Below are 13,861 nucleotides of genomic sequence, written 5' to 3'. Positions count from 1 at the left end.
CACTGTGGTACATTGTACATTTTGAGTTTGTGCTTCTCCAGATCAAACACTCTTGAAATATACTGCCTACTAGTATGGATGACCTATGACTCCTACACCTAGTAATCGTCAATGTCTGATGTCACATTTCCTATAGACTGATTTCTACATGTATGTTTCACTGTCTCTGTATCATATGTGTGTATAGAAAGTGCTCTGACACTACAGTGGTATGAGTAGTGCTATAAAACAAATGAAAGGCATGTGAGAGAGGGGCTATGGAGAGATGAGGGGCACAGTTGGAGAGTGGTAGTGAAGGAATCAGTGGAGAAGGAGGTCATTGGGGGTGTTGGGGACAAAAAAGATTGTTGCATCGGGCACGGAATGCGCTAAGCACCTTCTCTCACTGGATTTCAGTGGTCTCATTTATACTAACACTGAGTTTAGGCAGGACATTTCAAATTATCCAACCCCAAAATTAAATTATGTTATCTTCCTGTGAAAATGTAAGGAAAGAAGCAGAGGTGAAAGGTAAACAGAGACAGAGAGAAAAAAGGGGAGATGAAGTGCTTATGCAAGAGGTATGGAAAGATATAAAGAAAAATAGAATTGCAGAAAAACACTTAAGAGAAAGATAGAGAAAAGGGGGAGAGAAGGTACTGAGCCAGCAAACAAATAGTAGAGAGGAGAAGAGAGAACAGATCAGAGATGATTAGAAGAGAAAAGGGAAATGCAGGAAAAAAGGCAAAGCGCAAGAAAAAAAGTCAGAAATAGATAGAATAGGAATCAGGTATAATACGTACAGAAGATGAAGAGAGAGAGAAAGGAAGATGAGGGAAGATAAGGGGCAAACAGAAAGTGAGATGTAGCATGCATAACAAACACTCTTACAATAGGGTAGGTTGCACACTTACACTGTGCAGAAGCAGCAGAAGAAGTCCTTTCAAAAGAGTCAGTGGCGAGACCAGAGGTCAGTGGGTGCAGAGGTGTGTGTGGGTATTGCCTAAAGACAGTGCTTAACATACTGAGACTCTAAAGATACTAGTCTGTGATAGTGCTTGACATTCTGTGGCACTGTAGATATTGACTGGGGATAATCCTTATACTGTGGCTCTACAGATACTGGTGACAGTGCTCTACACAGTCTGGCACTGCAGATAGTATGTGATAGTCAGGGACGGCTCTATGGTGGTGCGATCGGGGCCACCTCACTGGGTGCTTACTTCAGTGGGAGCAGTGTTTGCAAGTTTACTTTAGTTTTAAAAGCACCTGCTGCCGCGTTCCTTGTCTACAGCTATTTCAAGGCAACAATAAAAATGTCAAGATAACGCCGGTGATTAATGTTCTTCCAGGAAAGAGATCGGAGTTTTGTCTAGTTGAGGTTTTGACTGATCATAAAATAACACAAAGGTAACTGAATTATTAACTGTCATCAGAGAACTGCATGCACACTGCAAAGTATAGATTAGAGCACAGTTTAATTGTAGTATGGTTTAGGGCCTCCTTTTGCGTGCATGTTATGTTAGCATGGCTTTTTAGAAGTTTAGACACCATTTTACTTTTTGCTGCTTTTTGGACACAACACTGCATAGCTGTTTTTGCAAGTTAGCTTTCACGAAGGTCTATACATGAGAAAAGGTTTTTCGAAATCTCTAGACATACATCGTGTCCCCAGTCTGTACAGTGAGTGCTGAACCGTCAAGGTTATCATAACCTGTGAGCGTGTTTGTCGGCATGTCTGTGTAACACATTCTAGAGCCAAGCAGGATTCTGGCGCCTTTATCATAGCACACTTGCCATAATTTCACACACTTGGAAGATTCCAGGGATGCAGAGAGACTTGCTGATCCAGATGTAATTTTCACTTACTGAGCGGAAAGGTAATTTGTTCCCCCAAAACAAGATCAAGAGACTGTCTATAGTTTTATAATACATAGTGCCTATATAGGGAGGGTGTTTAAACTAGGCGTTATATCACCTGTTTGCACTATCATTGTAATATGATTCCACCTTTTGTATTTTATGGAGTTGTAACCATGCTGACCATATTATTTTCAATCATTTGTCTGCTTATATTGACTAAAATACTGCGCATGAGATCGCGTCGTTAAAATAAATATTTTCACCTTACTGTGTCTCTTTTTTACTCCTATTGCGGACTGGTATGAGCGTATAACAAAAGAGTGTTCTCACTTCCCACCATCCCTGAGATGGTCCTAAGTTGCATGTTCTAGATGGTCTAATCATTGGTTACTTTGCTATAGGACGAAGAGCTAATGTGACACTGATTGCAAGCTGGTTGGGGTTTCAAGGTACTGATGTGAGTTTCTGGTACACCACAATTCACTAATGTCCTAGGTCTCTGTGCACAGTTCTGTGTATGAGCAGAAATACTTGCATTATAATGTTGTTCAAAGGATTCATTTGGGTAGAAATAGATTTGAATTATTGAAGAGAACCCCCAACTATGGTGTTCCGCTTTTAATTCTGAATGTGTGCTTCTCCAGACCAAGCATGCAACCTATGCTGCCTACCAGTATGGATGACATGTCACTCCTACACCTTGAAGTCCTCTAGTTTATGTAACATTTCCTGTAAGCTGATTTGCGCACATATGATTGATTGTCTCTGTGTAATGTGTGTGTGATACAAAGTGCTCTGACACCCTACACTGGTATAAGCGGCACTATATAATTAATTAAATACATCTGAAAGAGAGTGGTTATGGAGACATGAGGGGCACTATTAAGAGGGGGTGATGAGGGAATCCGTGGTGGAGGTAGTTACCTCCTCCACCATGGATGGGGGAAACCAACAAACATTGTTGCGCCGGTTCCACCAGCGCTAAAGCTGGCCCTGGTGATAGTGCTTAACATAATATGGAATTGAATACGCCATATGGAGATAGTGCTCAGCATATTGTGGCAGACACAGGTGTATAGACAGTGCTCAACATATTGTGACACTGCAGCTACTGGTCTGGGGATAGTGCTCAACATACTGTGGCACTGCAGACACATTTTTGAGGATAGTTAGCATATAGTTTGGGGAGAGGAGTTGGCTTACCGGCTAGGGTGGTCAACCTCGAATCTGGGGAACTGGGTTTGAGTCTCGGCAATGACGCTGATCATCCTGTGATTCTGAGCAAATCACTTTATCTCCCTGTGCCAAACAAAAATGAATGTGTCCTCATGTAATGCAACTGGTGCTAAGTAAAGTGCTCCGATTCCCGATTCTGGTCAAGTTCGCCCTATATAAAACTCTGTAAAATAAAAAATTATGATGATCCAGACACTGGTCTGAGGACATTGCTTAATATAATGTAGCACTGCAGACAGGGATATTTGTTTACATACTCGGGCTCTGCGCATAATGCCTTCGGAAGGTGCTTTACATACTGGTCAGCTGTGGATTTCGGCCCAGTGGACCGGCAGTGCGTTACATACCCGGACAACAGTGATTAACCCAAGGATGGTGTGTTTGCAAAAAATATGACTGACTAGCTATAGTGCTGGCCACACTGTGGAAATACTGGCCTGGCAGTGCTAAGCTATATACTGGGGCTTTGAAAAAGGCCAAACTGAGGTGGTTTGCATACAGAGACGTTATCAAACCTGAGCAGCTACAGTGCTTTACATGCTAAGATTATACTGACTTGCATCCGTTGCTTTACATAGCTTTGTGGAAACTGGCTTGTCTGTAGTAGTTTACCTAATGGGGAATCGGAATAGGTTATACATTTGTCTTCAAAACTGCTTGTAAGATCTATAACTTTGCAGCCAATATATTTATTGCATTCTGCAGCAAGATGCACCGTTTGATGTCATTGTTTTTCATACTCTCTTGGGGATAACCCTCCAAAGCGCCCTCAAGAGGGCGGGCTCACTAGCTATGCTAGCTCAGTGCAACATGGGGCTGATATCACAATAGTATCCTTTGTTGTTTAGGTTTCTTCGTTCACTCCTGTATCTGATAAGTTATCGAGCCCACTGTAAGGCTTCCACTCTATTTTACTCTTTCGCCTCATAGGAACTCAGAGGTTTCACCTGTAAACCTGGAGATATCAGCAGGGCCCAGTGCCCATGCGGATATTCTAAGCAAGTGACTTAAGCACGTCAAGCAGCACAGACGTCCAATTATCATGCAAGACCTGAGAGGCTTCAACCCATCCTCAGGAACTGGTGATGGAATACCCTCCTTCTACCCAATCATTTTGTTCGATCTCCTTTTGATATGACTAGTAATAACCACTGTTTGGGATGTAAAACCTTTCATACATCCACACGTATTGCTAATGGCCAAAGTGATGCATTGCATTTGAACCGTTTTTGCAGGACTGCTCTTAAGCGGTTCTCCTTTTACTATTTGGTAGAATCAAGGTAGTTCAGGCAGAGGCCCCTTGGTAGGACCAGCATGTTGTGCTCTTTGGAGGCCACCAGGGACCCATCCTACCTACAACATTAACTTGACTATGGAGCAGCTCAGGGACTGGGTGATCCAACAGAACGACGACAACAGATAATTATCACCTTGGCTGCGCAGGATATTCCTCTCCTGTGCTGGGCCATAATGATCTTGGGTGTGGTCATGACGAGCTCAGCTCGTTATGAGCACACGAGCATCGTGCCTCATGACGAGCTGAGCTCGTCATGAGCACCAAAGGGGTTAAATAACAAGGTGTCATTCATGAACCTGACAGACGTCTCTTCCCTATATGAAGTAAATCCGCCCGAAATGGAAATTCCTTGGCTTACATCCTTCTTAATGGGATTGCCTATCCACTATTGGCTCGCTACTCCTTTTATCCCAATGTTAGATGCTAATGTTCGCTCACTGGGATTTACTCTAGATTCTGAGAATGAGATGAAAACTAATGTTGCTAAGCAGGTTCAACCCTGCATTTGCTCTAGCAAATTAAAAATAAGAATTTCTCCACCTGGCTTTTGTTTCTTTATTCAAACTCTGGAAATTGCCAGGCTGAGTGGAGGCAATTTTATTTTGGTTGCCCTACATGCTTTACCAGTGGCAAAGTAAGATGATGATGCTTAAAAGAACTTATATATGGCCATTGAAACATACTTTACTGGAAAGCTGTATCATAGCCGTCTAGAGCAGGTGCTGGATAGGGCTAATTTCTAAATAACAGAGCGAAGCAGATCTGTATCCTTACAAGGCAACAAAAGGGTAAAGGGTCCAACTGGTGATTGCTACATGTGCAAGAATTGCATTCCTCTTTGTTCCCCAATGTCTTAGTATTTCAAAGCATGTGAGGTGAAACTTGACTTCCAAAGATGTCTTAAAACTTCTTCCCATCCCTTTTACTACCTATCTAGACACACATATGAAAACATACACTTACTTGTCTATGCAGATCTTCTCAACTTGTGGCACAAGCACCTGTAACAACCTCATAATTGTTTGCAGGGGAAGCTTCGCCTTCCAAGACAACACCTGCAGGACAAAGGTCACCAAATCAATTCTTTCTTTTCTATTCGAGAGAGTTAGAGGAAATTGTATCCCCACACACAAAATATTAGTTCCAGGAAGATGCAGATTAGGCCCCTGGGAGACGCATTACAACTCAACACGATGCTGAGGCATCACAGATCACCACAGGGCAGAGGAGGCACAGATCAACAGACGAAGGGAGAATCACAACTTGGAAAAGCCAAAGCTTAGCATAAGAAGGAAGAATCTTAGTTAAGACTAAAGCACAGGAATTACAAACAAAGCTAACTAGATCAAGAATCCCTCGCATTAAAGTATAGTTTAGTCAGATTCATGGAATCCTTGTGGCCTCAGGCTTCACCACGTCACACTTAAGTGCTGGAGTTCTGGACTTTTTGGTTCCGTCCAGAGGTGTCAGGGTACAACACCCAAAGACCCCGGAGTCCCACCTGCCTTGGTGCACAAATGAACAGAAACACAGGCTTCTCGATGGTGGCGTCAAAGACCAAAGGTTTATTACTGCAGGGACACAGAAGTCACAGAATCTACACACGGGCAGAATCTAGGAGACTGTTCGATTTGTACAAAGTGGGTTGCTCCTTATATACTAAAAATTGTGCTCTAGGCAAATATTTCACATGTCGGTACATTCCCAAACCTTTGTGTCTCTAAACAATAAATATTTGGCGTTACACAGGAACTGTCGATAATATCTGATACCAAACATCACGAAGAGGGGTTCCCACCAGTCCATCACAATCCCTTGTCAATATTGCATTCAAGACCCGGACCGCCTCATCGTAAAGTTCGTTACCTCCCCCTAATAAAGGCCCAGAAGGAAAGGAGCAGAGCCAGGTGCAGAAGATAGAAAAGCGGGATAAGAGATGTTTGTGGGTTGTAAATGGGCAAGGCTACCGGCTTCGGCCGCCTAATCATGATCAGGTACAATGGACAGGAAAACCAGTTCAGGTGGGCTGGCCTCGGGCAGAGGAGGCAGCCTTTGTCGAGTCATGCAGCTTCAGCGTGATCTGGTTTAAGGTGCACGTGTCATGTAAGAGGTGAATCTCCGGCTAAGGCTACGTGTCCTTAATCAAAGTGAAGTGAATGAAATGATCAGAGGCTATTGCATATGTGAGGGCAAGGAACCACAAAATGGCGGCCATGATCTTAAGATGGATGCGGTGTGTATATCAGAAATGTGTCAGTGGAAGGAGTGCTCTTGCTCGTAGCGTAGCGAAAACACTAGGATATACTAAATGGATCATTTGCGGTTCGCTGATACTAATTTTATGTATTTCCGACAAACTTGAAAACACGGGTTCAAGTCGTCACGGAACCGTCACGGAACCTCAGACCCTCCTTTTGCCCTTACATAGGCAATTACTCAATCTATGTCTGAATCTAGTTCTATGCTCATCAGGTCAGTGACATGCTGTTGTATCATCATCCTTTCTCGTGTCTTTTCTCCAAATGCAGGTGGTTTCCTAAAACAGGTTGTAGCACAAAGACTACACAGAGCAGGACCACACTGGATAATCAGACAACATGAGAATAGTAATATTAAGATGACACCAATGACCATTAGAACCTTCCATCCCCACGCTGAGATCAGAGTCCAAACCCACTCCATAAAGGACCAGTTTCCCTCATCTACATGTATGGAGTCCGAAATCTTGTGCAACTTAGAGATCGCCTCGTAAACTGTTGGAGCATTATTAGGAATAAAGACACAGCAGCTCGATTGGATCATTCTGCATACCCCACCTCGATCTGCAAGTATAACATCTAGAACCATACGGTTCTGCAATGTCATGAGCCTATCCGCCTGAAGCTCAGCTGTCAGATTGCTAAGGGCACCAGCAGTTTCGGTAATAGTAGATTCAACTACCCGTGTTAGCTGACGTATGTTTCTACTATTGGCCATAGGCCCCCAGAACGGAAGGAAGCCTTTGAAGAAGTCTCCAGCTTCCTGACCAGCTGTATCTTCCTTGCTGAAGACACCTCTCGCTACTCTTGTTCTGTGGTAATCAGGTGAAGCAGTGTATGTCGGAGGCAATAATCGAGCAATATAACATGATCCTGAGAAGTCGGCAGGCAACCATGTATAAGCTCTGTCTCGACAAATGAAATAGGTACCCCTAGCAGTAAGAAAGGCAGGGGAAGAGTTAGCCGGAAACACATAAGTCTCTACGCACTCACTCCTCCCTAGCTGAGCTCTCGGATTTCTCCCATTACCTTGCAAACAGACCTGACCTCGGTGAGGTACGACCCAGATTGGAGTTGAGCTTTTACGCTTGCTTTCTCCTAAACTAAGGCGATACTCTGAAGTATTCCAACTTAAATATACTCGCAATTCGTCTCTAGGGTATGATGGAGTATTATTGACGTCTTTGACCATGTCAATAATTCCCTGGACTAAAGCTTTGTTGGCAGAGTTATATTTAGTGGAACGTGGTGGACGTGGAGGATAGGTCTCAAGAGCATAAGCAAAGATGGTTTGAAGGGCCTGAAATGATCCATTGTAGCTGAAAGGCAAAACCAGATAGGGAATACCTTTATCCATAGTGTGGGGTATCAAGCCACACACCCAACAGTCTGTCGTGTTAACTACCAGTTGGTGTTGGTGCAAGAGCTGTACAAAAGTATTATTAATGAATTCTGAGCGTCGAGCTTGCTCATGTTCCGGAAACAAGTGAAAAGAGTGTATAGAAGAAACAGTAGAAATAGCAGGATCAAGGGGAGGTACTGTAGATACTGGCACAAAAATCAAATTTATGCTAAAGACAATTCCACCCACCAGTGTTGCTAAAACAATCAAAAATGTAATGGCACATTGCATCAAGAAACATTTGCTATGAAGAATTCTATTTAGTCTGTTTCTGCGAACGTAAATCACATTTTCTCGTTGCAGCGCAGGAAGTTCCATCTTCTACAATCCGCTCGCGACCACTGATGATGTGTACGTAGATGAAAATGCCTCTGTCAGCCCTGGGAGTTCCCAGTACTAACAGAAAGATCGACCTTGTGTCAGACCCCTGCAAATTCAAACTAGGCACACAGCCACGACCCTACGGCTACCCAGACGGCAAGGCAATTTTAAAAACAATAAACAATAACAAACTTCCTGGCTGAAGGCAAAAGTTCAAAAAATATATATATATATCAAAATCACAGTATGCAGTTGCCTGCTTTATTAGTCCTTTTTATGGCTTCTAAGGTTGTATCTTTTCTTCGCTGGTACTGTTTGATCGGAAAATAGTGTATCACTAGCAGCTGTTGCAGAGTTTACGTTCGCAGATGGCAAAGTTTCTTCTGATGCTGGAGACAAATTTTCAATGTTCAAAGCAGTCTTTTCAAGAGGAGAGTCACGTTTCAAAGTGTCAGAAATCAAATCGGCATCGCTGAAAGGGACAAATTTCGGAGTTGTTTCAGCTTCGGAGGCACCAATTCCCTTCTTCACCCAGTCGTCGTAGGGCAGCGGCAGTGGAACACGCTTTACGTGAGAAGCGTGGATCCAGTGCTTGCGACCAGCAACACGTACAGCTGTCCTCGTCGCCAGCAGGATTTGGAAGGGGCCGATGTAGCGAGGCTGAAGATTCTTTGTCCTCGCAAAATTTCTGACCACCACGTGGTCGCCGGGTTTCAGCTGATGCCCTGGACTCTCCGGAGGTTTTGGCAAAGCATCAAAGACCTGTTGATGAATAAGACTTAATTTAGCAGTCAAGTCGTAAAGATAGTCTATCAACATAGGATATTCAATGGAGCAGAATTGTTTAGGCCTTGGCACACCCCAGACATTTGCCGGGCGGCCAAATACAATCTCATATGGAGAAAGCCCTATTCTAGAATGCACTGTTGCTCTCGTTGATAACAAGGCCAAAGGAAGTGCGTCTGGCCAAGCCAAACCTGTGGATGCTTGAATTTTGGCTATTTTAAGCTTGAGGGTGCCATTGTAACCCTCAACTAAACCAGCAGACTGGGGATGGTTCGCACTATGAAATTTTTGTTTCAATCCTAGACCAGCACACACACTCTGCATAACTTTCCCTATAAACTCACTTCCGTTATCTGACCATACAATCCGTGGCATTCCAAACCTAGGGAAAAATTCTTTGAGAAGAATTTTGGCAGTTGATAAAGCAGTGTTGTCCTTTAGTGGGTATGCTTCTATCCACCTGGAAAAAGCACAAACCACCACCAGGACGTATTTTAAATTGTTGCAGCGTTCCATGTGAATGAAGTCTAACTGTATTACTTCAAAGGGACAGGAAGGAGGAGCAAAATGACCAGCTGGAGTTGGAGTTCCCTTGCCAGGATTATGCATCAAGCACACCATACAATTTTTCACCACTCTCTCTGCACACTTACTGATTCCCTCATTCTTCCAAACCGGAGCTAACATCTTACATATCCCTTTAGAACTTATGTGCGCCACTCCATGCGCCATCGTCACTACTGCAAGCACATACGCATCAGGCAACATCCAACGCTGCTGTTCTGTCAAATCGATCCAACATCCATTCGAGTCCAATTTGCCCGTACTTTCTCTCCATACGCGTTTCTCTTCCTCAGTCGCTTCTTTCTGAATCTCTTTCACACTTTCCATTGTGTCCTCACACATTCCAGACTCAGCAATCCATCTTGCAGACGTAGCAACATACATTCTACTCATCATGTCTCTAGCTGTCTGTTTAGCGGTTTCATCAGCAAAGGCATTTCCCCGACCAACATCATCCGTGATTGCTTTATGAGCACTGCACTTCACAATCGCAACTTCAGTCGGTAAGGTTAGAGATTCTAACAAGTCATTAACTAGCTGACCATGTTGAATCTTAGTCCCATGGGACGTAATGAAACCCCTTTCTCTCCACAACCGGCCAAAACTATGGGCCACGCCAAATGCGTACTGACTATCTGTAAACACATTCACTCTCTTTCCCTCAGCTAAAACACACGCTCTCGTAAGAGCTATTAACTCTGCAGCTTGGGCAGAATTCTGACTCACTCTTGCAGTCTCCACAATCGTCTTCAAAGTCGTTACTGCGTAGGCAGCAGTCACATCACCATTCTCCAATTTAAAACATGACCCGTCCACATACAGCGTACCATCCGGGTCGGATAGAGGAGTATCCCTCAAGTCGATACGACCTTTTGTCTCTTCCTCCGTTTTGAAATAACAGTCATGTGGCTCAGAACCACTCGACTCTTGATCAGTCGGCAACAATGTTGCTGGGTTCAATACATTGCATCTTTTGATCTGAATATGACTCGCTAATAACGTCAGCTCGTAACCAGATAATCTCGCACTAGTAAGGTGTTGTGTCTTCGTTCGGTTCATGAGTGTGTCCACTGCATGAGGAACCATGACCACTAGCATATTGTTCATCACCAAACCAGCAGATTGTCGAATGGAAGCTGCAGCTGCCGCTGTAGCCCTCAAACAACTAGGCAATGCTCTAGCTACCGGATCTAATGTTGATGAGAAATACGCACAAGGGCGTTGTTTATCACCAAACTTCTGTGTCAAGACACTCAACGCGCAACCTTCTCTTTCGTGAACGTAGAGCGTGAATGGCTTACTGTAATCAGGTGTGCCCAATACAGGAGCTGAACACAAAGCTTTTCGTAATTCAGCAAAACTCTCTTGACATTCATCAGACCATGGCACCGGACTCGGAACATTTTTCCCAGTCAAAGCTACCAACGGCTTTGCTAAAAGTGAAAAATTTGGGATCCATTGCCTACAGTAAGAGGTAATACCTAGAAAGGCACGTACTTCCCTCTGTGTGCGTGGAACACTCATTTGCATAATTGCTTTTATTCTTTCTGGGGTCAACTTCCTTCCCTCCTTTGACAAGAGATGACCTAAATAGGTTACTTCTTGGCAGCAATATTGCATTTTGGAAGGTGACACCTTATGATTCAAATTAGACAAATGATGCAATAGTGAAATTGTAGCTGCTTTGCAAGTTTCCTTGTCATCGGCAGCCACCAAAAGATCATCTACGTATTGTACTAGGGCAGAACCTGGAGGAAGGACAAAAGAATCTAACTGGCTTTTTAAAGCTTGACTGTAAATAGATGGACTTTCACAGTAGCCTTGTGGAGCGCGTTTAAATCTGAAACTGCGACCTCCTAAACAGAAGCCAAAAATATCTCTGCTTTCCTCGGCTATCGGAATGCTGAAAAAGGCATTCTTCAAGTCGATGACTGAGAACCATGTAGCTGTAGCAGGAATCAATGTTAACAAAGCAGTAATGTCTGGCACTACAGGAAACTGCGGAATTACAATCTTATTAACTTCTCTAAGGTCTATGACAAACCTATAGACTGGAGGCTTTGTAGGATCTGTTCGTTTCAAAATCGGCAATACAGGACTATTACAAACATTTCCTCGCGTTTCTTCAACCACACCTTTTTTAATCAAATCTTGCACAATCAATAAGAGTGCACGCTCACCTTCATTCGATATTTTATATTGAGGAATTCTTGGAAATTTCACATTCGCTTTCAAAGTTACTACATACGGTGGAATCTCTAGTAGACCTACATCATTGGGACCAATCGCCCAAAGAGAATCAGGGAGTGAACGTAGCTCCGGCGGGAGTTTGTCCATTGACAAGTACATCGGAGAGGTGAGTCTTTTACCCAAAGTAAGCTGTACTCCTTCCGGAGAACAGTACAATGTCGCATATAGTCGTTTTAACAAATCTAAACCAAGCAGATTTTCATTACAACCTGTCGTCAAAATTAAGGGTGCTTTCAATTGACACGGTCCAACAGAAATAGACAAAGGACCAGATATCGGGTTGTACACAGGGGCGCCTGAAAAACCTACGGAAACATTTGTTGAGCCAGACAAAGGTGCGCCAGGGAGTTTCGCATGCATGATAGAACTTTTTGCGGCACCAGTATCCAACAGAAACGGTTCGACTACACCTGATGTTGCTACTGCGACATAAGGCCCACTCTGATCCACTGGAACTGATACTACTCCCTCTCTCTGTCTATGGCTGTCCTAGTACCCATTTTGTTGAAATCCCTCTTCAACTTCACAATAATCCTCAACAAGATATTGCTGAGATCTATTCTGTTGAGCTGACTGTACATTTCGCTGATCAAAGTGATTAGAAGGACGATCATTAGTTTGTGGAGGCATAGCACCTCGTCCCCGACCTCTAGAATTCTGTGCAAAACCACCACGACCTCTCTGAGCTGCTGCCGCATTATTTTGCGCTAAAATCTGACAATCATTTTTATAGTGACCCTCTTTCTTACAGTACGCACACTGATTCCACTGGTATTGAGGCCTGGTCGAATTATAATCTGTCTTTTGATACGAATTCTGTTGCATATTAGTCTGATTCGTGCGAGGCGGATACGCCTGCTGTAAAAGAACTTTAGTCTTTAAATCTTTCGTTTTCTTCTCTGATTTCTCCTTTTCCTCTTTATCCCTATTTTCATAGTACTGTGCAGTCGCAAGTATTTGCGCTGTCGTAGATACAGCCCACGCACTTTCTGAGTCTTTCAATTTATTGCATAATTCGGGTAACAAATTATGCACAAATTTATCGACAAACAATCTCTGTCCTCCTTCAGTGCTCATATCCTGACCACTATGGTCTACAAAAGTCTCTTCGAACCTCGTGAAGAAGTCGGAGACACTTTCGTCTTTCTTCTGCTTGCATGCGGATAATTTATCCCAATTAACACGCAATGCTGGCATCAGAGTCTTCATTAAATCTATTATTCTGCCAGGAAGATTAGCAATTAGGGGTTCGGGTTTCGCACCACCTATTTGTTGATTATCTGCTGCAGTGATAGCTGCCCAATCACCACCTAAAGCAGCCTGATGATCCTCTCTACGAATTTTAGCCCACACTGGTTGTGGAACTACATTACCAAACAACATATCAATGTCGGCTAAGTTCATTATACAAGCCTCAACTGTCTGTGTCAATTCCTTGTAATATCCGGCTGGATTCTTACGTGGATCTGGCAAGGCCTGTTTCACTGCTAACACTTCTGCTCGCTTCCACGGAATATGTATCCATACTCTTTGGAACTGTGCTGGAGCAGCTGCAATACCCGCATTATCATCACGTTGTACTGCTTCGCGCCAAATTGGAGGAACTTCCCTCATAGGATATTGGCGACTTAGCTTCATTCTACCTTTCTCTAAATCTCTCGGCGAACGAAGAGATGGATCATTCCTAAAACTCAAAATGAGTTCCATCGCTTCCTTTATATTATCGCCCACTATCATTCCAGCAGCAAACTCTTTTTGAATCTTAATTAAATCTTCCAAATCTGATTCGACATCGTCTTCTTCTATTTCCTCACGCAACAACGAGCACATCTCGTCGAAGACGTATCGCTGTGTTGGCTCTCCCCATTGCATAAATGTCTCTAACACATCTTTCGTACTATATCT

At 43.5% G+C, this 13,861-nt stretch overlaps 1 protein-coding gene across 1 annotated transcript in view; it reads right to left on the bottom strand.

Moving 5' to 3' along the window:
* Positions 1-13,861, bottom strand: part of HID1 (HID1 domain containing) — a 220,717-nt gene that overhangs the window by 9,547 nt on the left and 197,309 nt on the right. Inside the window, exon 17 of the mRNA XM_086930796.1 lies at positions 5,339-5,430. Within this exon, the coding sequence (XP_086786922.1) occupies positions 5,339-5,430 (92 nt within the window). The remainder of the gene's footprint in view (positions 1-5,338; positions 5,431-13,861) is intronic.

The sequence above is a fragment of the Lissotriton vulgaris genome, chromosome 7 (genome assembly GCF_964263255.1).
Source record: "Lissotriton vulgaris chromosome 7, aLisVul1.2, whole genome shotgun sequence".
Lineage (NCBI taxonomy): Eukaryota > Metazoa > Chordata > Amphibia > Caudata > Salamandridae > Lissotriton > Lissotriton vulgaris.
Note: the sequence above shows the minus strand (reverse complement) of the source record. Positions and strands in the feature narration are given on the sequence as shown.